Raw genomic sequence first — 27869 nt, 5'->3', positions numbered from 1 at the left:
CCCGTAAGCAACCCCGAATAGCTCCGAACTAGTCCCAAACACTTTTTCGAAATGGTCCGAAAATGATCTAAGCTACAATTTGAAATTTCTCGGAGTTAATGCCTTATCGTACCCGTCCTGCTATATGGGGCAGAAGCATGGACCATGACAACAGCAGATGAAGCGGCTTTGGGAGTGTTCGAGAGAAAAGTTCTTCGAAAGATTTATGGACCTCTACGCGTTGGCGATGGCGAGTACCGAAGAAGATTTAATGATGAGCTGTACGAGCTATACGCAGACATCAACATAGTCCAGCGAATTAAAGCGCAGCGGCTGCGTTGGCTAGGCCATGTTATGCGAATGAAAGATGATGCTCCGGCCAAGAAAGTGTTTCTATCGGAACCCGCCTATGTAAGCAGAGGTAGAGGGCGGCCCTCACTCCGTTGGAAGGACCAGGTGGAAAACGATTTAAACTCCCTTGGTGTGACCAATTGGCGCCGGTTGGCGGAGCGAAGGAGCGACTGGCGCGCTTGTTGGACGGCCATAACCGTTTAGACGGTTAAGCGCCAATTAAGTAAATAAGTAAGTAATGCCTTACGCGTCGTTAGTATTAAAAAGATCCGAAACGGTGCCGAAAATTTTCAAATCGATTCCTTAAATAATTTTGGAATTGAAAACTTTCCCGAAATATTCCCTAAAACGATGTCGGATTAGTTTCGAAACAATTTCGAAATAATCTCAAAAACAGTTCGGAAATAAATCGGTAAAAGGTCCGACTTTATTCCGAGCACAATACCGAGTTTATCCCGAAAAAATTCAGGATATGATTTGAACGTAGGCTCAAAAACAGCCTGAAATGAACTGAATTTCAGAATGACTCCGAACAACTCAACTGAAAAATTTACCGGGACTATCCTGATATAGTCATAAAATCATTCCGAAACCCGAAGTTATTTACGAAGCTTTTCCAAAATAATCAAGTAGTGTTCCAAAAAGAGTCCTGCATTGATCTTTAAACAGTCGAGGAATGATTCCGCAACGGCTGTAAATAAAATTATTAAATATTTTCCCAATAACAATCATCAATAAGCCGAATTAATATCGCAGAGGTTGCGAAATATTCCCAAAATGGATCCGATTTCAATTCGAAGATATTTTGAAAATTTTCTTGACATTAACTGAAAAATACTACCGATATCAAACCCAGATAATTACGAAATTATTCCGAAAACAATCTTAGACTTATCTCGAAATAGTCCCTAGATTAAATTAATTTCGCTATTCCAAAATAATCAAAAACTGATACAAATAATTCTCCAATATGATCTATACAGAGGAGAGAAAAGATCCCGAAACTCAAGGTGTTTCTCTGGTGTAGCTCGGCAGCATAGCGCGACAAAAGCATCCGTTGTGAAGTCTTTGGAGCTACACCTAGAGCTTCTAGGAAAGTGACGTCAACGAAGGTATGAGTTCGAAGTCCCAGCACTATAGCTTCTGTGCTGGTATATGGTGTGAGGGTCAGGAGGCGTGATAGAGATGGGATTGCTACTGTTCGCGCATCGGGAATAGCTCTTAAAAACAGCCGAAACAACTGGAGGCGCCCTGTACTACGAGAGTCAAGAGTATTAAAAGACTATTAATAGCAACCGTAAGTCGCCTTTGTGCGTGGCCGCCAAGGAGGCACAAATGATTTAAAGGAATTGTGTTCGCGACGATTATTAGGAGTTAACCCTAGGTGAAACTACGCTTTGCACGAGATATACAGACAAAAGTGTGACTATTTTATGTATCTCTATTTCTTTTCAGCAGACCCAGCAGTACCAATTCCAAAGACCGGGGTTAGGTTCGAAGCCTCTCTGGAGTAAGCGACGAGGGACAATCCCTCAGCAAGGAGCCACTCCTGAAAATTTCTGAACGGTCTACGAGATCTTGAGACAAAAACCCCGGATCTTTCCGAAATGGCCAACACGTTCATTTCCTTAAATACATACAAACAAAACCTTTCCTAAATATTATTTTTTTAAATAGAAAAATCAAGCTTTTTAAAGTAAGAACAACGGCGTAGGCCGGCGCGCCGCCCACGCCGCCGCCGCCGCCGATAAGATGATCGGCGTAAACCTCTAATACACATGACATACAAACACATTCCAGGGTTACCCTAGGTTCATTTTCTTACATGGTGATTTTCCCTTATTTTCTCTCCATAGCTCTCAGCTGAGTATGTAATATTCGGTTACACCCTAACTTAGCCCTCCTTACTTGTTTTTTCTTTATTTTCGTTCAAAGAAATATTTTTTACAGCGGAAGTGCTCTACTGAGCTCCAATAAAAACCATCAACTTTGGCTGCTATGAAAAGGACTTTTGCTTCGTTGGGTATAAAAATGATTGTCCTGCTTGCTAACTCTTTTCTTTGTAATTGGCTATACTTTGCTGCTACTTATATTTCTGCGATTTCCCATTGGAATTTGTTCTCTGCCCTAATCAGTACAGAAATGAAAGATGTGACAACTAACGGCATTTTTAATGCGATTTTTCTTTTAATTTTATTCTAGATTTTATTCTTTCGCTATTTTCAAATAGTTTATTTCTTCATCTTATTCTTGTCGGCGGCTTTTGTAATGTTCTTTTCATAAGTTTTCCTTTAAAAATTTCTTGTGAATTTATGTAGTTGACCAATACTGCTACAGATTTGTTGTCCTTCATGTAAAGAGAATATTCTTGGTATTTGTTGAATTAAATTGTTTGAATCTGAAGTTTTTATTTATTAAATCGGAATGTGGTAGAACTCAGTTGCTATTGAGAGGGGACATATAAAATTGTATAAATACCAAAATATTTATGTTAATTATGCTAATATCTCGCTACTTGCTTATTGCCAGCACTCATGCAGCGGTTTAGTCTTAATTAAGAATTTATTCATATATATGAATATTTATATTTCAACTCAAACGAATTTTCGAAATTATCTTGTGCAAATATACTGTAACGAATTCTGGGGAATTCCTAACTATTTTGCAGCTTCTGTAACTGTCGAATAAATAACTCAAATATTTAGTATAGCAAAATGTTCTTTATTTAGACTACTTTGGGAGTAGTACTTGACAATTACAATTATCGCGTACTTCACTAAAGCGTATTTAAATCAAACTGACTGACTATCGCTTGCACCTAGCTGCTTTTATATTCTCAGTTAACCTCGTTCACCTATTTCTCCGAAGTTCTAGATTTTTCCCCAATATGAATTCTGGAACAGTTGTATCTCATACTAGGTTACTTAGCTATATACATGTATATCTGTAGTTTATTTTTTTCTTCTAGCTGAAAGCGTGTATATGTGTGAGTAAGAGCTTCTGACTATAATGGTTACTTTAATTTTTCAGTTGAATCTGTAGGTTGGGTAAGGTTGAACTGCCCGGTCCATGAGGACCTCACATAGACTAAAAGAGTTCGTATTTTACCAAAAGTTTGTTTAACGACCAAACTGAAAAAGCCCTTTTAAATATCAGGACCTATGTATGTCATAAAATAACCCCGTCCTATTGGCAAATACTAGAAGCTTTCTAGGACCTATGTCACTTGCTGCTTCTAGTTCTGACAGCTGTATCACTTCTAATAGCTGAAGTCTTAGCCTGGAAAGCGCGAGACACGAGCATAAAACGTGCTCAATCGTTTCCTTCTCGCACTTCCTACATCTGCTATCATTATTTAAAGGCCAAAGCCGTATTTAAAGGCATGTGACGCCAGAAGGAAGTGTCTGTCAGAATACCCGTCATCAGTCTACAGTCATCTCTTTTTAATGAAAGGAGTAACTTTGTTAACCTAAGGTTGTAATACATACACATAATCTGCGACACTTTACAGCCCCGCGTTAGGGCCAGCGCCTGTCACGCTTGTGATAAAACCACTTTTACAACTATTATCAATCATAAATCAAAAACCTTGAAATCTATCAAAACACAATTTGACAGTGAAGTTGGCTTTACTACTAAGAATGCTTCGAAGAAAAAGTGGCGAAATCGGCTAAGGACCGCGCCCACTTTTATATAAAAGATTTTTAAAAGGATCGTGGATGAAAAAAATATGCTATATCTTTGTAAAAAAGATAATTATATCAATGGTGTTTCAATTCCCAATTGGAATTATAATAAGAAATAGTAAAAAATAATTTTTTTTAAATGGGCGTGGCACCGCCCCTTTTATGAACAAGCAATTTTCTATCTTTCGGCAGCCATAACTAGAAGAAAAATTAAGAGATCGTAATAAGATTGGGTGCACATAACTCTACCGCTGAGAGTGGCTTTTGTACACCATTTTCTTAATATTATTTTTCGCCACATTTAATAATATTTCTTAGATAGTTTGCGTGTATGCTGACAACAAACGCCTTGTAGGCACAGCAGTAATTTGTAATGATTTAAAATAACTCTGCTGTAAATAATGTTGCGTGCAGTTAAATATTGCACAAAAGAGTTGTGGTTGGTGCAAGTGTTGTTGCATGCACAATATATCTGTTGTTACACGATTTCTTTGACAATGAAGTGAAGCAATTTATTTGCTACTGTGGCGCTAGCACTTAACTGTAATACTTCCTTCCAGCTACAACACTTGCAACACAGAGTATGTTGGCGGCGCTAGCGGTGCTGCAACTCCACACTCATTTCATTATGTTGCACATCCTACCTTATTGTCGTTTTCCTGTTATTGCATTTGTTTATGTATTGCCTGTTGTTGCAGTTGGAGTGCCGGTAGCAAGCAGAAGATACAAGTAAATACTTCAAAACAAATATTTGTGCCAACAGTCGCACGCGTGCAACACTGCGTGCAACATGCCACAATGTATTGGCAACATTTGCTTTGACTGTAATTAGAGGAAACGTTGGCAGATATTTGGCTCTCACGCGCACGTGTACAAGAACGTTTGATTCTCTTATTAGTGTTGGACAAAGTCGTGATATGTCACCGCCTAATTGTGTCTTTAAGTGAATTTGACGAAAGCGCGCGTGTGCTGCGAGATTGAGTGTGAGTGACCTTTTTACGTGCGTGAACTTTATTCTTGGAACATCGGAATAAATCGTGATTTTTAACAAATATTTTCACTGAGCTTAGACCGAATACTCTGAACAATATGGAGCCGAGAGCATATCTTTGATTTAGTCCTTAGCAAATGGATGGATCCAATTTTGAAGATATAAAAAACGGTAATTGTACCGTTGACAAAGTTCTCACCATTTTACTATATTTCAGATAGAAAATCCTGCAATAATCATTAATGGTACCAAATTTCTTGAGGGGGATGCAAGCGCGCTTTCCACACTTGTAAGACGATGATATGTAAGAAACGGGCTCTCAAAGAATGACTACAATCTCACCTACAGAAAGTTGAGCTCACTGCCTGCATTGATGCCCCCAGAGTGTGCCGCACCCATGGTCTAACATTTTAAACCTGCTTCGAATAGACCTGCTCATATTAAGTACGTCGACACAGGGAATCTGGGTGCTGGAAAAATGCTCAGAAAAGGCATAGCAGTATCCTTACTTTACTTCAGCCGGAAACTATTAATTTCGCAAGTGGAAGGCGAGCGCGGTTCCATCTAATAACGGCATTCTACTATACACCTCTATAAGGTCCTTTCAAGTGTATTGTGCGAAATATTGAAGCCCACCGTGAACCGGCTGATTGGACCTTATCAGTGCGGCTTCAGACCTGGTAAATCTACCATCGACCGGATTTTCACTATGTGACTAACATCCACAAACCTGAGAATCCCAACGGCCCCCAAAGAACTTAAGAAGTCACCTCTATAAGTAGTACGTAGAAATCTAGCGCATAAGAATCAACTGTACGGAGGAAAGTAGCATGAAAACGAACATAAGGAGGCTTCGGACTACTGTGCAGGAGATTAACCGATAAACCGATAAATTCTTCAAAATATATACCCGGAACTGGTAATTGAGGAAACAACAATTGAGAACAAACCCCCTTTCGAAACGAAAACCGCCTTCGGAGTCATGGACTGTGTCGAGAGAAAATGGCATGGTACTTTAAGAGTTTAAAATCTGTCTTTGTTCCATCTCTAATTCAAACTCAAAACAACTAAGCGCGGTTTTATTAATTATGCTGTATGAGAAACAGTTATGGGTGCTCCGCATCAAAAAACTCTGTTAATACAAAATATTTTCCAAATAACTGATATTTTTGTTACATAAGGGGCATTTCATCCAAATTATCCTAAAAATGTATTTTGCATCAGCAATTTCCCTCAAATTTGATAATTTTTTACGAACTTTTTCATAAAGACAAAGAAATTAACAAAAAGTTCTCTAAATTTTAACAAAAACGGTATTGCGATATCCACCGGTAGGATGTGTTGGCATGGAATGCCCCAAATACACGTCTGTTATGTGTACTAGATATATTTATGGCACGCAGCTAAATTTAATTAAGTCATTAATGAATGTTGCAAATAAATTCATTAACTTGTATAAAATTTTGCGGTGACGCCTTGTGTACAATTTTATTATAGTAAAACAAAACTTAATTAAAATTGAAAAACGTTATTAAATTCAATTAAGTTAACTAACAAAAATATTGTGCAATGAATTGAGTTAGCTTTAGCAAAAGGCTATTGTGTAGGCAACCGCAAAACAAAAGTTTTTTGGGATATCATTTAAAGCATAAAAATATGTTTCTGGTGTATTGTGTTATCAATTAAAAAACGACGATTGCTTTGTAGGTGAGATTATTTCGCTTGATATCGATTTATTATCGCCGAGTCACCAGCTTCTTCTTGGTTACTTATTGGCCTGCTATCGGCATGTTACTTATACATATGTTTTATATTGAGGTTTTATCGGTATCTGTTTCATAACAAACCGACGAGTCGATGATAACAAATCGATAAAAAACCGATAAAAAACTACCAACACTCCGCTAACTAATAAAAAATCGATAACTTTTTTATATCAAATGGAAAACTTTTCAAAAACAAACCCATAATTTTTCGAGAACAAATAGGTAGCCAGCCGATAACAAATTGGTAACACTCCGATAACAAATCGATAAGTTTTCGATAACAAATTGCTAAATTTTTGATCACATACCAATACCTTTTCGATAAATAACACAGGTTTTTTTTGTTTCGAATCAGTCATTTCTGACGTATTTCTGCGTGCCGAGTCCGAATCCATCCTCAGATTTGGTCCAGCACGTCAGGTTTTTGAGATATCCTAAACTAAATGTGCGAAAAACGCTGTTTTTAGCATTTTTTGAGTTTATATTTTAATAATAGGAAATTTTTTTATGCAAATCTGCTTACAGTATCTATGAGAACAACTCTTTCCCTACAAAATCCATTTTGGAACGCCTCGATTCAAATTTCAAAATGGCGGAGCCAATATGGCGGAGGAAAATTTTGAAAAACTTTCAACTTTCTTTAAAAAAGGGATCTGACTTGCCTTACTATATGTCATCCAGCATGCTGAAACCGAATCCGGAGCGCACATAACCTCATCGCGTCAGGTTTTCCCTAACCTCAAAAAATAGGCTCAAAATCATAAAATTCAATAGAAATCCAAGCAAAACCCATAATCATATATCCAATCAATCCTTAACCCCATAAACATAAACCCCATAACCCTAAATCCTAAATTAATAAATCCAAAACCCATAAACCCAAAACTTAAAACTCTAATAATGCTAAAAACAGCGCAAAATCCTGACGTGCTGGACCAAATATGAGGATGGATTTGGATTCAGCTCGCAAAAATACGTCGGAAATAACTTCCTGATCCAAAACAAAAAAACAAAAAACAAGTAAGGACGGGACTGTCTTCGGCTATGCCGAAGACTTCATATCTTTCATGAATGGGGCTGAACAATAATCTTATCCCGTTCGTAATCTCCAAATTTGAGGGACTAGTTTGCGTTCAAACACACAGACGGACGGACGGACAGACGGACATGGCTATATCAACTCAGTTCGTGGCCCTGATCACTTCGGTATACTTAATGGTGAGTCTATCTTCTATATTTCTCAACGTTACAAACATCGCACCAAAGTTAATATACCAATTCATGTTCATGAAAGGTAAAAAAAAAACCTATTTTTGCAGGCATGCTTAATCAAACACTTTTCGGTAAGAAATCGACTTCTCGTCAGCAAAAACTCATCGATAACCTTTGCTTTCGATATCATGTTTATAACAAATCGATAAATTGTCTATACCTCGTCGATAATACATCGATGATACGTCGATAATAAATGTATAATACGTCCATATCCCAGCAATCACTCATGGATAACAAACCGTAAATTGATAACACGCCGTCCGATTTCGGTGCCGGCTTCATTTTTGACTTAAGCTTACATTCGGTATGTACACTATTCAGCAATACTTGCGCTACTCACTAAATGTCTTGAAAGAAACTAGCAACTCTGTGATACTAACTACTCTTCAGATATTCATCACTCACTTACACGATTCACTTGATATTCACATCGTACTAGAAGACCCCGCAGACGTTGTCCTGCCCTAAATTTGGCCTATCTGCATACATTTTAATAAGCTTTTTCCGTCTGACTTTGCCTCCCCCCTCTTCACTTTTTCCTAATCCTTTTATTCACTCCTCCCTCCGTCTTTTTCGCTTAATCTATCTCCATCCTCGTCTCATTCTATCTCCTTCTCAATCTCCTTCTTCTTCTCTCTTTTATCTTCTCTCAATTTCTTCTCGTTCTTCTGCATCCCTTATTGCCTTTCCCAGAGGGTGGTATGTATTTTATACCAGTCCCAGTCCCAGTCCCACTCCGAGTCTCAGTCCCAGTCCTAGTCCTAACCCCAGTCCCAGTCCATCTCTGGATAATATATTACTCTGTACTAAAGCACTCATCAACAGCTTTCATTTGATATCAATATTGTATAAAGACTGTCAGGCATTCACTAGCCCACGTTTTGGCCTATATCTCGATACCCTAGTCACCCAGGGGTATGAAAATTACCCTCTACAAAACTAAAGACTCTCCTGAATTAAATGGTAAATCGCGGACCCCCTCAGAACCCCTCCCCCCCCCACCCTCTCGGCGGGCCTGGTGATGTTCTATACTTGATATCATTCGCTATAATATTTTTTTATTGATAAGCAGGTTGTTTAATTAAACACCAAGCAATTACACGGAAGTATATCCGCACCACCTGAAAATACGAGTGCCACTGCGTATACGTAACATTTTATTATTACGTATAAACAAATGAAAAAATTTGTAATAAAATAATATTGCGACTATAAACTGAGATATAACCTATCCTATCCCTCAAGTTAGATCAAACTACATAAGGGGTGCAAAATAAATTCAAAATCGGTTCAGTAGTTTAGGAGTCCATCGCGCCCAAAAATGTTGTGACACGTGTTTTTTATATATTAAGATAAATATTTTGGGGTTAGCTGGGCATATATATTGGACTAATTTGTGTTGAAAATTTCATTTCAATCTTCCCCTATCTTTGTGTCCACATATACCAATCTTGACGATGCCATCGGAATCAGCTGATATATCAGAAACACGTTATTTTACCATATCACTTGCATCTCCTTTCGCTACTTTCCTCCTTAGCAAGAAATTTTGAGTTATGCGGGGTGTCTAGGCATTGAGCGAGTTTTTACACTAGTCTTCACAGTTCTTTTTGTAGATTACTACTCAAAAGAGTTAAATACTAACCTCTGCAAGCCTTTCGTTTTCGTCGACGTTCGGATTTCGCTTCTGGTACGCGCCCCAGCACCTTGCCTTCACTGTAGGTCGCCCCATTTGTCAACTAGTGCCGTCCGCCTAGTTCTTGCCGAGCCGTTGTAATCACGATACTTCCCACTACGACCTATTGCCGCTTTCAGTTGTCCGGCTACTACCGCGGTTGTCATTCTAATTTTGCCATTTATTGAAATTTGTCGGTGGGACTGATATTGAGACTCTTGACAAAGATTTAAAAAAATTTTTTGATAATGGGCGTAGCACCGCCCACTTGTGATAAAATCAATTTTACAAATATTATTCATTATATATCAAAAACCGTTAAACCTATCGTAACAAAATTCGGTAAAGAGGTTGCCTTTACTATAAGGAATGCTTTGAAGAAAAATTTACGAAATCGGTTAAGGACCACGCCCACTTTTATATAAAAGATTTTTAAAAGGGTCGTGGATGAATAAAGTAAGCTTTATCTTTGCAAAAAAAGAAAAAGCAAAAAACTAAAATTAAAAAAATGGGCGTGGCACCGCCCCTATTTTGACCAAGCAATTTTCTATGTTTCGGAAGCCATAACTCGAAGAAAAATTAAGGGATCGTGATAAGATTGGGTGCACATTATTTCCTAATAGCTGGAAATATTTCTGGCAGGAATGGACAGGATCGGTTAAAGAGCACGCCCACTTTTATATATAAAGGATTTTAAAAAGGGTAGTACACTAGAATAATAAGCTATATCTTAGCGATAAAAGTTTTGTATCAATGATATTTCACTTACCAAGTTTTAATGTAAGAGGAAATTGGGAGACATTTCTTTTTTTTAATGGGCGGTGTCACGCCCCTTTTCCGATTAAGCATTACACAACATTTTGAAAGCCTAAAAAAAAAATCCCTTATAACTAAATTCGAAAAAGTAATTTATTTGAAATGAACTGAATATATGATGTGCGATTACACCCGAACTTAAACACCCTTACTTGTTTTTAGTTTCATCTAATATAAATACTCTTATTATTTTTATTTTTTCAGAGAAATTTGGAAACGAAATTGATGCAATTAAAAGTAGATAAACTTCAAAAAAAATTTAGAGTGGTTTTACGAAGAACAATATTTTGCAATTTACAACCGATATTGTTTTAGTGACAACATGTCGAATACAACAGACAGTAAATGCAATAGATTGTAAAATAAACCAAGTGACAGCACAAAATTTTAATTGAAATTCTACAACCACAACAAAAAAAATTGTAATAAAAGATAAAACAAAAACTTGTAACAAATAGCTGCAGGCACTGGTGTTGAATGTTCGAGAGCATAACTTGGCATTTTTGTTGAGGCACGATTTCATCATATCACACGCAAACAAACACATTGCATACAGGGTGCATATCACAAGTACTACAAGTTCTGCTTGGTAGTGACTCAAACTAACGCTTCACCAATGCATGATTCACTACAATTCTAATGATTTTATACAACTATTGTTATTGTTGTTATACAATACAAACAACAATATTGTAAGCAACTGCAAACAGCACAAAAAGAAACTGTAATAACAGTGGCCTCCCACTTAGTAACAACAACACACATTACTACCACATCGATGGGTAAAAAGTGCCCAACACCCAACTTGAATTCGAATATTTCGAATTCTATACAAACCAATGTAAGTAGCCATAATAATCAGAATCATAGCTACAACCATCAGCAGCATCATCAGTCGTCGATACCTTTGCCACCACCATTACCACCACCGTTACCAACGCAACCACACCAACAACAACAACAACAGCAGCATCAACAACATTTTCCACAGAAATACATGAATTCGAAACGTAAACATGCCAACAACAATTACCACAACATACTGATGCATTCGGGTGGACATTTGGATCACAACAATTACTTGCATTTAAATTCGTTGTGGTCCATTTGGTATGGAGTTTTGCTGACGTTATTCCAAGGCTATTTGGCTGTACATGGTGCCTATCGGTTCCTTGGTAAGTAAGAACATATAATCAAGCCTTCATACATACATACTTTGGTAGTATTTAGAAAATGCAAACTGCTCACAAATGATGCAAGTTCATGTGTCTGTGGTCTGGTCGGTCGGGCTGTAGTATTTATGAGTGAATCTAAATTTTACTTACATAAACTTAATTCATGTGATGTATGTAGAAAGGAAATTTGCTGCTATCAAATAAGTTATGAGAACTTCCTTTATTAATTTAGTTGTAGAAACAGTTGTGTTTAGGTTTTTAATTATGAAAGTTGGCAAAGAGAAAAATTCGCTTAAATTTGTCTAGCGAATTTGTTATCTCAGTACCAAAGGATAGGGAACAAGAAGCAAAGGGGGGTTATGAGATCGGAGTATTGACATTGCAAAGCATGGTTAATAGGTCAATGGGCAAACCTACCCTAAGAGCTCTTACTTATCTTCTAAGAATTTCATAGCTTCTAAAGGCCCAAACACTTTCAACTTTTGCGTTGTTTTGGCGCTGGCGTTACTTTGAAAGAACGCACGTTGCATGGTGTAATAGTAAAGGTGATGTCAACAACATAACCCCACTTTTTTGGCAGCTCTATTTGCCAGTATTTACGTGTATTTCAAAATTAATAAATTTGGATTGATTAATTTTTCGTACAAATTCTTCAAATAAATTAGTTTTCTGCAAAAGTTTGTCTAAATTCTGTTAGGGAATACAAAGTGACGTTCATCTTTTTGACTAAACAATTCTAGTAGCGGCTTATATAGTCAGAATATTTCTAAACGTATAGTTAAATCTAATCCGATCGTAGTAGAACTCAAAGGTAGTTCTGTATGATAAACCACCCTCTAAATTATACATGCCGAACTTGACAAAATAAGGGAAAACGTCAACGGGATGAGAACACCTGAATATTCATTTCATCATGGCACGTTGAAAGTTTTTCTGCCACATCAGAACCAAAAGGAAAACTCAAATTTTGATTTTTTTCATCCCAAAAAAGTAAATAACAAATTTTTTCATTCGAAAAAGAAGATATTATTTAAATTTTAAGAAGATCAATTGAAAACAGACTCAATTCCATTATGATATGAATATCAGGTGTTCTCATCCCGTTAACGTTTTTCCTTATTCTGACAAGTTCGGCATGCATAATTTAGAGGGTTGTCTATCATACAGAACTGCCTTGGAGTTCTACTACGATCGTAGTAGATTTTACTATACGTTTAGAAATAGTCTAACTATATAAGCTGCTATTAGAACTGTTTAGCCAAAAAGATGAACGTAACTTTGTGTTCCCCAAAAGAATATAGAAAAATGTTTGCAGAAAACAAATTTTTAGGGGAATTTTATACAAAAAATAAAGCAATCAAAATTTAATACTTTTGTAATACAAATATATGGGCAAAAGAATGCATCGTCTCTGGAAATCTCACAAATAGAATACAATGATAAAGTTTTAACAAAACATTCTAAAATAGCTGATACTTTTAATAACTATTTTATAAACAGTACAAACGCTCCGGAAAACTTTGAGTAGCCCGAGGCTGAAATACGTCATCCTTTTGATATGAGTCACTGCAATATCGAGAAAGTAAGCCGTGCAATTTGCAGCCTTAACCCAAGGTCGGCCAACGGGCCCGATGGAATTTCAACAAAATTTTTACAGAAATATTAAGACGTGTTATCTGGTCCCTTGTCGAATTTTATAAATCAGTGCTACGAGAGCGGTCAGTATCCAGATGAATTGAAAATCGGGTCTGTAGTTCCCATTCACAAATCTGGAAGAAAGGAGGTTTGCTCAAACTACAGGCCAATAACAAAATTGAGTGCAATCGATAAGGTTTTCGAAAGCATTTTGCTGAACCGACTCAAACATTTTATTAAAATTAACAATATAATAAGCGATAATCAGTTTGGATTTACCAAAAACTGAAGCACATTATCTGCCAGTATCAATTGCACAGAATTTTTATATGAAAACTTAGATAAGAAAAAATATGTTGCAATGCTCTCAATAGATCTCAGAAAAGCGTTTGACTCAGTAAATATCTATATTATAATCCAAATGCTTAACGAGTTGGGAGTTAATGGCAGTGCTATTAACCTCTTCGAAAGCTTTTTAACTAATAGAAAACAATTTTTCCAAATCAAAGATACAAAAAGCTCAATTAAAAATGTTAAATCTGGCGTTCCACTAGGATTGAAGTTAGCTGCCACATTATTTTTATTATACATAAACAACATATTTAAACTTGAATTGAATGGAATTCCGCAATTCTATGCCGATGACGGGACCTTTTTGTATGCTACTGATAGCCTCGATGACCTCTTGGCTTATATGCAAAGAGATCTTAAGTTAATTTCACAATGGTTTCAGCATAATTTATAATATTCAGCAATTATAAAAATATACCCAGTTTGAATGATTTGAAGGGAATTTATCTGGAGGGCAGCTTTATTTCGAGAGTCGACAATTTAAAGTACCTCGGAATTTGGTTTGATGCCAATTTAAACTGGCTAGAACATATAAACAAATTGAAAATGAAATTAATACCACTAAATTTTGCTATTTATAGAAATCGAAAACTTATTCCACAAAAACACAATTAGCTTCTGTACAACGCCTTGGTCAACTCACATATTAATTATTCAAATCCAATTTGGAACACTTGTTTCGAACAGCTAACAAATGAAATACAAAGAATTCAAAATAAAATAACAAAAAACATTTTGAATCTGGCGCTAAGGACAGCAAGTGAACTGCTATACCAAGACAGGCTTGATGTACGCAAGAACTCCATCCTTCGAGCTATAATATTATTTTATAAAATTAAAAATAACTTAATAAAGCATAATCTAGACATTCCAGAAGAAACAACCCCAGAATATACACTTAGAGTTAGAATAAATATGAAACCACATACCTTTCGGACGGAAAGATGTACAAAATCACTAAGACATTATGGTGTTAAACTTTTGAACAAACTTCCAGTTGAAGTTAAAAATGCAAGAAATGTGCAATGCTTTAAATTCGAGGTCAAACGGCTACTTCTTACAAATTTTGATTTTAATATCTAGATGCAAAGTACGTTTTACACTATATTTTAATTTATAAAAAAAAAAATATTCAATTATTAAGCTAAATTTTAGTTTTAATTAAATTTTGATTATTATTATTTCCTTACTGTTGTCTTTCATTGTAACCTCTCATAACAATTGATAACAAATACAGTAAAATAGAAATAAGCTATTTTCTCTTGCAAAAACTTCGCTTTTTTTGAGAAATCTTGTAATAATTTTAAACTTTGTTGTCAATAAAGAAAAAAAAAATAAAAATAAATAAATAAATACTGGAAAAGAGGGTTACTGAAAAAGTGAGGTTATGTTGTTGACATCACCTTTATTATTACATCGTGACGCATGTGTATTGCAAGGGCTGATGAAAACTGCTCTCCATTCGAGGTTAAAACAAAAAACAAAAATTAGCAAAAAATTACACTGAGGATGACACAAAGACACAAAAATTTTGTCTGTAAATCAAATTTGACTGAAGATAAAAGAATATCGTTCCTTTTAGGGCTCCACAGAACACATAGAGCTGGATTTTATTCATTTTTTTTTTGGAAAATCGATATTTCGACTCGATTAAAAAAAAAGTTATTAAATCGATTAAAGCTCGCTTTGTTTCGTTAACTGGCGCTAATTGGTAACATCAAGGAGAACCACATGGTTCTTCATTTGGTTCTCCTATCGGAGTGGGATTCCAAGTGTATTCAATACTGAAATATCATACTTTCTGCGTTTTTTTTTTCAAATTTATTTATAGTGGAGAAACCAACCTATGATACCAAGGAGCAGATGCAGTTTTTTTTAAGATATCCCAGTTTTGTGCGCAGAATTTTCTTCTGTAAGTTCTATCTTCTCTGCAATATTAGCTTAGAAATCCAACGGAGAATAACACTTGTCAATAGCACTCTATAAATCTGTCATCGTAGTTGTCCTGATCATAGTTCGGAACCTGGAAAAGAGTCAAGCTCGATATATCTCACACATTGAAAACGGGAACATGACAGAAAAGTTATAAGAAAACAGAGGCAATAGAAAGAAAAAGTAGAGGAAGTGGGCGGGAAGTGGGAAAAGTAAAGAGACCAAGAGCAAGAGGGAGAGTAAGAGTAAAAGTAAGAATGATAAGAAGGTAATTGTTTGAGAGAAATTAGTAAAAAGAGGTTTACATTAAGAGTGAGAATAATACTAGGATAAGATTAAGAGTAATAGTGATAGTTAGACTTGGATAAGAGCAAGAGCAGGAAGAGTAAAAAAGGGGAAGATTTACGAAATAATGAAAGGGATAGGAAATTTGAATGGTCCGAATAAGGTAAACTAGAAAATGCAGAGTGGACAGGAAACAAGTAGGGATGAAAAGGGTTAGCCAGAGAACGTTCCCAGGGTCACCCAGTGCTGTTAAAAATAAAGTTTGATAGAAGACATATTTCTTCTTTGCCATCAAAGAATTTCTGTAAGCTCTGCCGCTTTATATTTTTACACCAGCCTCTTAACGATTTATTAAATAGATAAATGTTGGGCCTCGGAACCGTGTACCACCGATCCCTAGCATTCGTATTACAAGCCTGCTAGATCCTATTCCGCGATTTCATGACTTTTGTCAGAGCGTCAATCATCTCATTGGCGTCAAAAGTCTGTTTTCGTATTCCTCAGTTGTGGACTATGAAGATCCAGCTATTCAGTTGCGTTGACTAAAAATTTTACATTTCCACTCAGGAAAAGAAAAAAAACCTCCCACAAAAGTAAATACGGACCACAAGCGTTGTCTGCCTGCAAGTTATTTCAGAAATGCATTAATGTAGTATTATTTTATGATACTGAAAAAATCAAAGCTGCAGATAAATCAATAAGCAACACTTATGAGGGCGAGTATTGTCAAATGCGACTCCATTTTGTGATAATGACTTCATCTGTCTGGTTTTATTTCGTCATTGGTTTAAGGCACGGTTTTTCAATAGTTGGTTAAGCTAAGCTTAAGTTAAGTTTGCTTAAACTCTAGCCAAATTCAAAATTCAGTTAAACTACTGAGCAGTTTTTCAGTCAAAGTTTAATCCCGCCTTTGGGTTAGGCCTTTTTGTACGGTAACACTGTTTTTAATTAAACAGTTTTATTTAAGTTGACTTGACAGGCTGGTTGGGCGGCACAAATTTTGTAATTGAAATTTAAGTAGCTTCCCGATAAGCTACAAGCTTGAAACTTGGAATATAGTTCAGAACTCGGTGACAACGCAATAATAAGAAAAAAATTCCGATATGTGGCGCATGGATCGAAATTTTCAAAAAATCGTATTTGTGGTACGATATGGCTCATATTTGGACACATAATACATACAAGAATAGAAAGCGACCTATGAAAAAAAACGCCGCTAGGTGGCGATAGGATCGAGATATTAAAAAAAATTGTATTTGTGGTCCGATTTGGTCCATATTTGGAACACATAATACATACATGAATAGAAAGCGCCCTATGATGTCCGATTTGGCTCATATTAGGAACAAATATTACATACAGTCCGGTAGAAGTGACATCAAAATACTTTTCGAGTTCGAGGAGGGACAAGCATACGTGACACAAGGTCGAGTAAAGTCTTTGGAATGATTATGTATTGAGAACTTAGATTGTAACAAATTGTCAGGAAAGTCTTTGTAATAATGATTCACTAAATGAACGAAATAGAATGAGAAATAATAGGCAATTAAATAAAGACTAAAATTGTTTAGTTAAACGGTTTTATTGAAAACAATACTTACATGAAATAATAATAACACTAAAAGCTTGAAAATAATTAGGTAGATCCTAGGTACTAGCATCACACTCCTCATCAATCTAAGCGTTGATCAAACAAACAAATAAAAGCGGTGGACGTGTCAAATTTATATTGATAGTCATATATAAGACCAACTGAACCTTAATCATGTTATGCTACGCCTCACGTTTTTAGAAATTTCACGCGCCCAACTCTTTTATTTAATTGTCTGATCAACGCCCTAGATTGATGAGGAGTGTGATGACTAGTACCTAGGACCTATCTAATTATTTTCTATCTTTTAGTATTATTATTACTTCATGTAAGTATTGTTTTCAATAAAACCGTTTTACTAAACATTTTTTTTTTTAATTATTTTATTTTATTATCTAGATAATATGTAGATACGGCAACAGCTGGATTTTGTTTACCCAACAAACATGGAATAAATATTTCTCCAGCCTTAGAGAAATATATGTGACCCGGCTTATGAAAATGTGGCTTATGACTCAAAAAAGAAATTGCGAGAAACAGCTGTTAAAGATAAACAATGCATTTCTTCAGTTTCTTAGTAGTTTTTCTTTTTTTTGAGTTATAAGCCACCTTTTCATAGGACGGGTAACATATATGTATCTAATTCCGGAGCTGTTATCCAACTCTCTAATTATTCTTAAACCAGATAGTTATCAAGTTGATATCCAACTTCATTCTCCAATTACTATCCATCTTTTGAGAAATTTTGTAAAATGTTTAGTTCTCGAGTTGATCTCCCACGTCAAGCTCAAATTATTTTCCGACTGTTAAGGGTTAAGCATTGATGTCCATGGAAAGGTTAAATATGCCTGTGCATCGACCTTTTTCTGTAGTCATCTTCTCCCATCATCCACCGCATTCAACGTTATATTTCTATTGTTTCATTATATGCATTGCTGTATGCACATATGTACGTATGTATGTATCATACACTTTGTTGAGCATACTTATAACAGCTGAAGGTATTAATAAATAAATTTAGTTTGTCGCATTAGGCCAACCGATAACGGTAACGGTCATTAGTTTGTAAAACAATAAATTTACCAGTTATGTACTAAGCATATTCTCATATGCGAAAGGTATGAACTTGAATTCTGAAAGTCAAAAATAAAGTTATCAGTCTACTTTAGCACATCATAATTGTCGCATCGTTTTTATTTCGCATCAGCTGACAAAAAACCTTGTCAGCTCGTTACATTGGTGACCCCGACGTGATCGTATTCACGTACAAGATTCATCGCTTTATTGGGACTTTTCTTCGCCGTGCACACATCACCGTATAAGTTACCGGCTTAATCAACGACAATTTAACATGTCTCCTGGACTTAAAGGTGCCACTGGTGTTGGCGTAACAGAGTCCCTCAACAAAAAGAGGACTATTTCGTTAAAAAAGCAGCTAGATAAAGTCAACCAATAATTGTCTACGGATTATTTAGCGACCTTAGATGAGGTCGACATTTCTATGCGTTTGGAGTTAGTCGAGCGTCTGCGAGCAAGTTTTGATGACGCTCAATCCTGCCTTGAAACTGAAGATCACAACGAGTTAGATAGCGAAGTCGTTCGCTACGCTACATATGGAGGTTAAAGGCAAACTGACTCGGGAACTCAATCAGCGCAGGGCCGGTATTGCACATTAAACAACAGCTCACCCATTGGCAATCGATGATTCATCACCCTCGTTTATAATATCTCAACGCAACCGGCTTCCCGAATTGAAAATTCCACACTTCAGTGGTGCATACATATATTGGCCAGACTTCATCGCAATGTTTAACTCTGTTATTAACAACTGCAGTGAACTAAGCAAAATTTAAAAGTTTCATCATCTACGGGCAAATTTAAGATGTGCCGCCTTGGACACAATTTGGTCCTTGGAGCCAAGTGACGCTAACTACGACGAAGCTTTAGATCTTTTGAAGAAACGTTTTGGAAATCTGCTGCTCAATTTTCAGGCTCATATAAAGGAAATATTTTCGCTCAAAAATGTCGAAGGTGGCTGCGCTGTTGGCCTGCGCTCATTGAACGACAAGTTAAATGCACACCTACGCTCATTACAAACCATGGAAATGGAAGCACAGATTGCTGATGGTTTCCTCATTTACCTTATAACCAAAAAACTCGATACACCGACCTTTGAGAGATTTTGATAAATGTACAGCTTTCAAATGCATATGCAACATATTTCTCCAGTTTATATCCTATTTTGGATGGAGTTGAGTTGGGTTGAAAATCTTCCCCGAGGTGGTACCACCAAAGCCAACAGCTGTTTATTGTGAGAAATAAACACCAGTGACTGAAAACCATTTTCTATGCAACTGTCAAACTGTTTCTAAAAAGTATAATAAGCTGTTGATCTAACGAGTACTATTTGTCGCTAGTTCGCATATGCCATTAATCCGACCTACCATTTCGGAGCTATTGTCATTTCAAAAGAGAGTTTCGATCACGGATCGTACCACGTAATACGGGCACTGGTTGATAGCACTAAAGAAGCGCTATTAGGTAAAAATAAGTTATACATATTTTATTCTATTTTCTTGAAAATAATGTAGCATTGTAATCTTATATTTGAGTCCAGTGAGAGAACCACACATAAATGTATGTAAGTCGAGAACTATCTTTTTTTCAACTTAAGTAATAGCATTTTTGTTTTAAAAAACATTTCATGTTTTGTTCAGAATGTTGAGTCACTCTTTCGAAGCAACTTTTGAGATTTTAGAATTATGCCTTGTTGTCAACACGCAACATGAGTTGTAGTTGTACTTAAGCCCAAATGCGCCACTGCCAACTATAGTTTAACCCTGCCAGATCGGCCGCTTAAGCTGAGCTTAAACTTCAGCTAAAATATACTGAAAAACTGCAGAATAAGTTTAGCTGATAAGCTGCGTTGGAATTGTACTGAAAAACCAGAACTTAATGCAGAAAATTAGACTAATTATTTCATTAACCCTCTGTGAAATTTGTACAGTAGAATCGCGAAAAAGTTAACTTTCGAGAAAGTTAAACGATCGGCTAAGTTGACCGAGCTTGAACGTCCACGTAGCGCTCTAAAAAGCTAACTCTTGGTTAACTTTTCTTAGCTTTTTCAAATTCAACCGTTTGTTTGCCAATAAAAAGAAGTGAGGGTATTCCCCTGTATGTTATTTCCAAATGTGGGTGGTGTTGAAGTCAGCATTGACGACATTGAAAATTGGAACCACGTTCAAATTACGGAAGATGACGAAGATTGCAAAGTGTCCGATAATGATAACGAAGAATCAGCTATCGAGCAAGATATGCAACAACAGAAAGAGAGTTTTTCGGAAGCAGTTGGATGCATCAATAACTTTATAAAGCGGTATGAGAACAATAATGATAAAAAGTTAGATACCAGATCTTATTAATATGCGGGCAAAATTGTCAAAAGCTGTTACATATAAGAAAAAAAAACAAGTTTCAAATGCTTCTTTAAACCAGCTTTTACAAATAAATTAGTACATATCGACGTGCCATACGAAAATTAAGACTTACAAAATCTTTTTCATAGGATTTCTTTGTAAACATATTTTAAAGTGTTACTTTTCATATGGTACGTCGATATTTACAATGTGAATAAATTAATATGTATGTTCTGTGAACGTGAAAACAGCCAGTACAAATTAAATCTTAGTTTATGCTCTGTAATGATTAAAACTAAGTAATTTAAATAAATTCAATGTGTTATATCCCAAAAACGATGTTTATTACTGCATTTTTTCAAATTTGTAAGGCGCTTGGAAAAGTTAATATTTCGGAAAAGTAAACTACCCTTGGGACATTTTGGTTAACTTTTTCGCGATTCTACTGTATTAGTTTTTTTGTACATCACAAAATATAAAACTATACAATTATCATATTTTTGAACTTTGTTATATTTTCCAATAACCTGCATCATGTTTTTCTTTCCCCACTCCCCGTTCTGATGCAATTTGCTATTATCACGTGCTGTCATCATTACCAATTGCTGCTGACCAGGCTGTTCGCTGATATCGTGGAAATATGAACCGGTAGCTGAATTGAATCTGCAAATTGTGCTTTCCGGTGTCGTCTTCATTCTCTTACCGTTTTTCTTTGCATCGGCAGTTTTTAAGGTGAGTAACGCAAACGTATTAAATATGCGTAAACACATACTATAAAATAAAAGGTGGGGAGGGGGGTAGGTGGTAGTGGTATAAAAGCGTAATACATTTTTCATTACTTGCACTAAATGTCTTTATAACCGTTTGCACATTTTTTTTTTTTTTCATATTTATTAGGTGCTTGCTTTTGAATTATGTTTTTATGTTTGACCAGCTGGTGCAACGCTGCGGTGCATAGCGAGTGGCATAAAACCATTTATTGCACAGTGAGTGCAACGGTTATGATAAATGCATTTAAAAAAATGTTTTGTAATTCACACCGATAGTTATCAGCGGTCATTGAATGTAAGTAAGATGTGGTCTGTGCGAAATGAAGGGGGATAGGAATAAACAGGAAACGTAATTCTTGTCTGCTTTGTTAGAATTAAGATAAGGTAAACTCGACGGAATAGCCATGCCAATGCTTAAAGACCTTGGCGATGACGGAATAAAATACGTCACACATGCTTTCAACCTGTCACTGGAATAATTCGTTATTCCCGAAAAATGGAAAATGGCAAGGATAATCCCGCTACTAAAGCCTAGCAAACCAGCTAAAGAAGGCGAGTCTTATCGACCGATATCACTCCCTTCGCCAGTAACTAAGACATTGGAAACCGTTCTGCTCCCTCATTTCACGGCAAATCTTCGCCTAGCCACGTACCAACATGGCTTCCGTAAAATGCACAGCACCACCACTGCGCTCAATTCCTTTAGCACGCAGATTAATTACGGATTAAATCAGCATCAGCAAAAACCCCATCATTGGACGGTACTCGTGGCACTTGAGCTGCCAAAAGTCTTTGACCATGGCACGCTACTCCAAGACATAGAAGGCTCTTACCTTCTCGCTTGTCCAAAAAGATGGACCGCTAATTATCTGAGTGGTCGACAGGCGTCGGTTCAATTTAGGAACGAAATTTCTAAAGCTAGAAAAATTAAACACGGGATTCCACAGGGTGGTGTCCTATACCCGCTTCTGTTTGAGTTTTACATACCAAAACTCCCTTCCCCACTAGAAGGAATTACAATCAATTCCTATGCTGACGACTGCACGATTTTGGCTACAGGATCTGGTCCTTCAATTGATGAATTAGTTTCTAAAATAAACAGCTATATCCCCAATCTTTCCGGTTTCTTCACCTCGCGCAACTTAGAATTATCACCGACAAAATCTACGGCCACCCTATTTACGACGTGGAAGGAACAGATGTTGAAAATTCGCAAATATTGGACGTACGCGTCAATGGTGTCACACTACCGACTGTCAGTCACCCAAAGATCTTAGGGGCAACGTTCGATAATACTGTAACCTTCAAGACTCATGCCACCGAGATTGTTTCTATAGTACAAAGTCGCAACAAAATCTTCAAGTCGCTTGCCGGCAGCACATGGGGAAAAGATAAAGAAATGTTGCTAACCACGTACAAAGCAATTGGCGGGCCACTCATGAGGTACGCGTCACCAGTCTGGTCGCCTGGTCTTAAAAATACACAGTGGAAAAGGCTACAGACCTGTCAAAAAAGACCTACAATTTTGAATTTCCGGACCAATTTAAATATACCACATCATTTTCATGAAAGGTGAAAAAATCAATTGAGTGTGAAAACGAATTGCAAAAAGCAAATCTAAGTAAGAATTCAAATGATTTAATAATTTAAATAAATCTGCAACTTTAAAATATTTATTCCAAATTTTGTTTTTAATCAGCGCATGCATTCTACATAAATATTTCATTTTTTTTTTTCAATCCACTCCATTATTATTGTTTTGTTTCTTTTTCGACCGCAAAAATATTTTGTGGGAATGCGTGAGTTAATTTCGGTTGGAAGACTAAATTCATTCATGTTGCAAATTCACATAAAAGAAGTAGCAACTGCTGCAGCATTGAAATATGGCCAACAATTCCGATTCGTGGCAATAAAATCAACTGTAAGGATGCTGCATAATTTTATTATACTCAGTTGAGCAGAGCTCACAGAGTATATTAACTTTGATTGCATAACAGTTGGTTGTACAGGTATAAAGGAATCGAGATAGATATAGACTTCCATATATCAAAATCATCAGTATCTAAAAAAAATTCGATTGAGCCATGTCCGTCCGTCCGTCCGTCTGCCCGTTAACACGATAACTTGAGTAAATTTTGAGGTATCTTGATGAAATTTGGTACGTAGATTCCTGGGCACTCATCTCAGATCGCTATTTAAAATGAACGATATCGGACAATAACCACGCCCACTTTTTCGATATCGAAAATTTCGAAAAATCGAAAAAGTGCGATAATTCATTACCAAATATTCATTAAGCGATGAAACTTGGTAGGTGAGTTGAGCTTATGACGCAGAATAGAAAACTAGTAAAATTTTGGACAATGGGCGTGGCACCGCCCACTTTTAAATGAAGGTAATTTAGAAGTTTTGCACGCTGTAATTTGGCAGTCGTTGAAGAAATCATGATGAAATTTGGCAGGAACGTTACCCTTATTACTTTATGTCTGCTTAATAAAAATTAGCAAAATCGGAGAACGACCACGCCCACTTTTTAAAAAAAATTTTTTTTTAATTCAAATTTTAAAAGAAAAGTTAATATCTTTACAGCATATAAGTAAATTATGCCAACATTCAACTCCAGTAATGATATGGTGCAACAAAATACAAAAATAAAAGAAAATTTCAAAATGGGTGTGGCTCCGCCCTTTTTCATTTAATTTGTCTAGGATGCTTTTAATGCCATAAGTCGAACAAAAACTAACCAATCCTTGTGAAATTTGGTAAAGGCTTAGCTCCTAGGATGATAACTGTTTTCTGTGAAAAAGGGCGAAATCGGTTGAAGCCACGCTCAGTTTTTATACACAGTCGACCGTCTGTCCTTCCGCTCGGCCGTTAACGCGATAACTTGAGAAAAAATCGATATATCTTTACTAAACTCAGTTTTCGTACTTATCTGAACTCACTTTGTATTGTTGTAAAAAATGGCCGAGATCCGACTATGACCACGCCCACTTTTTCGATATCGAAAATTACGAAAAATTAAAAAATGCCATAATTATATACCAAATACGAAAAAAGGAATGAAACATGGTAATTGTATTGGTCTATTGACGCAAAATATAACTTTAGAAAAAAACTTGGTAAAATGGGTGTGACACCTACCATATTAAGTAGAAGAAAATGAAAAAGTTCTGCAGGGCGAAATCAAAAGCCCTTGGAATCTTGGAAGGAATACTATTCGTGGTATTACATATATAAATAAATTTGCGGTACCCGACAGATCATGTTCTGGGTCACCCTGGTCCACATTTTATTCGATATCTCGAAAATGCCTTCACATATACAACTAAGGGCCACTCCCTTTTAAAACCCTCATTAATAACTTTCATTTGATACCCATATTGTACAAACACATTCTAGAGTCACCCTTGGTCCACGTTTATGGCGATATCTCGAAAAGGCGTCCACATATAGACCTTAGGCCCACTCCTTTTTAAAATACTCATTAACACCTTTCATTTGATACCCATATCGTAAAAACAAATTCTAGAGTCACCCCTGGTCCACCTTCATGTCGATATCTCGAAAAGGCGTCCACCTATAGAACTAAGGCCCACGCCTTTTTAAAATACTCATTAACACCTTTCATTTGATACCCATATCGTACACAAAAATTCTAGAGTCACCCCTGGCCCACCTTTATGGCGATATCTCGAAAAGGCATCCACATATAGAACTAAGGCCCACTCCCTTTTAAAATACTCATTAACACCTTTCATTTGATACCCTTATCGTACACAAAAATTCTAGAGTCACCCCTGGCCCACCTTTATGGCGATATCTCGAAAGGGCATCCACCTATAGAACTAAGGCCCACTCCCTTTTAAAATACTCATTAACACCTTTCATTTGATACCCATATCGTACAAACAAATTCTAGAGTCACCCCTGGTCTACCTTTATGTCGATATCTCGAAAAGGCGTCCACCTATAGAACTAAGGCCCACGCCCTTTTAAAATACTCCTTAACACCTTTCATTTGATACCCATATCGTACAAACAAATTCAAGAGTCACCCCTGGTCCACCTTTATGGCGATATCTCGAAAAGGCGCCCACCTATAAAACTAAGGCCCACACCCTTTTAAAATACTCATTAGCACCTTTCATTTGATACCCATATCGTACAAACAAATTCTAGAGTCACCCCTGGTCCACCTTTATGGCGATATCTCAAAAAGGCGTCCACCTATAGAACTAAGGCCCACGCCCGTTTAAAATACTCATTAACACCTTTCATTTGATACCCATATCGTACAAACGCATTCTAGAGTCACCCCTGGTCTACCTTTATGGAGATATCTCGAAAAGGCGTCCACCTATAGAACTAAGACCCACTCCCTTTTAAAACGCTCATTAACACCTTTCATTTGATACCCATATCGTACACAAAAATTCTAGAGTCACCCCTGGCCACCTATATGGCGATATCTCGAAAGGGCACCCACCTATAGAACTAAGGCCCACACCCTTTTAAAATACTCATTACCACCTTTCATTTGATACCCATATCGTACAAACAAACTCTAGAGTCACCCCTGGTCCACCTTTATGGCGATATCTCGAAAGGCCGTCCACCTATAGAACTAAGGCCCACGCCCTTTTAAAATACTCATTAACACCTTTCATTTGATACCCATATCGTACAAACAAATTCTAGAGTCACCCCTGGTCCACCTTTATGGCGATATCTCGAAAAGGCGTCCACCTATAGAACTAAGGCCCACGCCCGTTTAAAATACTCATTAACACCTTTCATTTGATACCCATATCGTACACAAAAATTCTAGAGTCACCCCTGGTCAACCTTTATGGCGATATCTCGAAAAGGCGTCCACCTATAGAACTAAGGCCCACACCCTTTTAAAATACTCATTAGCACCTTTCATTTGATACCCATATCGTACAAACGCATTCTAGAGTCACCCCTGGTCTACCTTTATGGAGATATCTCGAAAAGGCGTCCACCTATAGAACTAAGACCCACTCCCTTTTAAAATACTCATTAACACCTTTCATTTGATACCCATATCGTACACAAAAATTCTAGAGTCACCCCTGGTCAACCTTTATGGCGATATCTCGAAAAGGCGTCCACCTATAGAACTAAGGCCCACACCCTTTTAAAATACTCATTAGCACCTTTCATTTGATACCCATATCGTACAAACAAATTCTAGAGTCACCCCTGGTCTACCTTTATGGAGATATCTCGAAAAGGCGTCCACCTATAGGCCCACGCCCTTTTAAAATACTCATTAACACCTTTCAGTTGATACCCATATCGTACACAAGAATTCTAGAGTCACCCCTGGCCCACGTTTATGGCGATATCTCGAAAGGGCATCCACCTATAGAACTAAGGCCCACTCCCTTTTAAAATACTCATTAACACCTTTCATTTGATACCCATATCGTACAAACAAATTCTAGAGTCACCCCTGGTCTACCTTTATGGAGATATCTCGAAAAGGCGTCCACCTATAGAACTAAGACCCACGCCCTTTTAAAATACTCATTAACACCTTTCATTTGATACCCATATCGTACACAAAAATTCTAGAGTCACCCCTGGTCCACCTTTATGGCGATATCTCGAAAAGGCGTCCACCTATAAAACTAAGGCCCACACCCTTTTAAAATACTCATTAGCACCTTTCATTTGATACCCATATCGTACAAACAAATTCTAGAGTCACCCCTGGTCCACCTTTATGGCGATATCTCGAAAAGGCGTCCACCTATAGAACTAAGGCCCACGCCCGTTTAAAATACTCATTAACACCTTTCATTTGATACCCATATCGTACAAACGCATTCTAGAGTCACCCCTGGTCCACCTTTATGGCGATATCTCGAAAAGGCGTCCACCTATAGAACTAAGACCCACACCCTTTTAAAATACTCATTAGCACCTTTTATTTGATACCCATATTGTACAAACTAATTCTAGAGTCACCCCTGGTCCACCTTTATGGCGATATCTCGAAAAGGCGTCCATCTATAGAACTTAGGCCCACTCCCTTTTAAAATTATCATTAACACATTTCATTTGATACCCATATCGTACAAACGTATTCTAGAGTCAACCCTGATCCACCTTTATGGCTATATCCCTAAATGGCGTCCACCTA

At 36.8% G+C, this 27869-nt stretch overlaps 1 protein-coding gene across 2 annotated transcripts in view; it reads left to right on the top strand.

Annotated features, from left to right (window-relative positions):
- The window catches only part of tinc (tincar), a 383279-nt gene that overhangs the window by 199605 nt on the left and 155805 nt on the right, over positions 1–27869 (top strand). For both annotated transcript variants that reach the window (XM_067758474.1, XM_067758478.1), the window contains 2 exons: positions 10744–11714; positions 21541–21656. In XM_067758474.1, the coding sequence (XP_067614575.1) occupies positions 11318–11714; positions 21541–21656 (513 nt within the window). In that variant the 5' untranslated portion in view covers positions 10744–11317. The remainder of the gene's footprint in view (positions 1–10743; positions 11715–21540; positions 21657–27869) is intronic.

The sequence above is a fragment of the Eurosta solidaginis genome, chromosome 1 (genome assembly GCF_040869045.1).
Source record: "Eurosta solidaginis isolate ZX-2024a chromosome 1, ASM4086904v1, whole genome shotgun sequence".
Lineage (NCBI taxonomy): Eukaryota > Metazoa > Arthropoda > Insecta > Diptera > Tephritidae > Eurosta > Eurosta solidaginis.
Note: the sequence above shows the minus strand (reverse complement) of the source record. Positions and strands in the feature narration are given on the sequence as shown.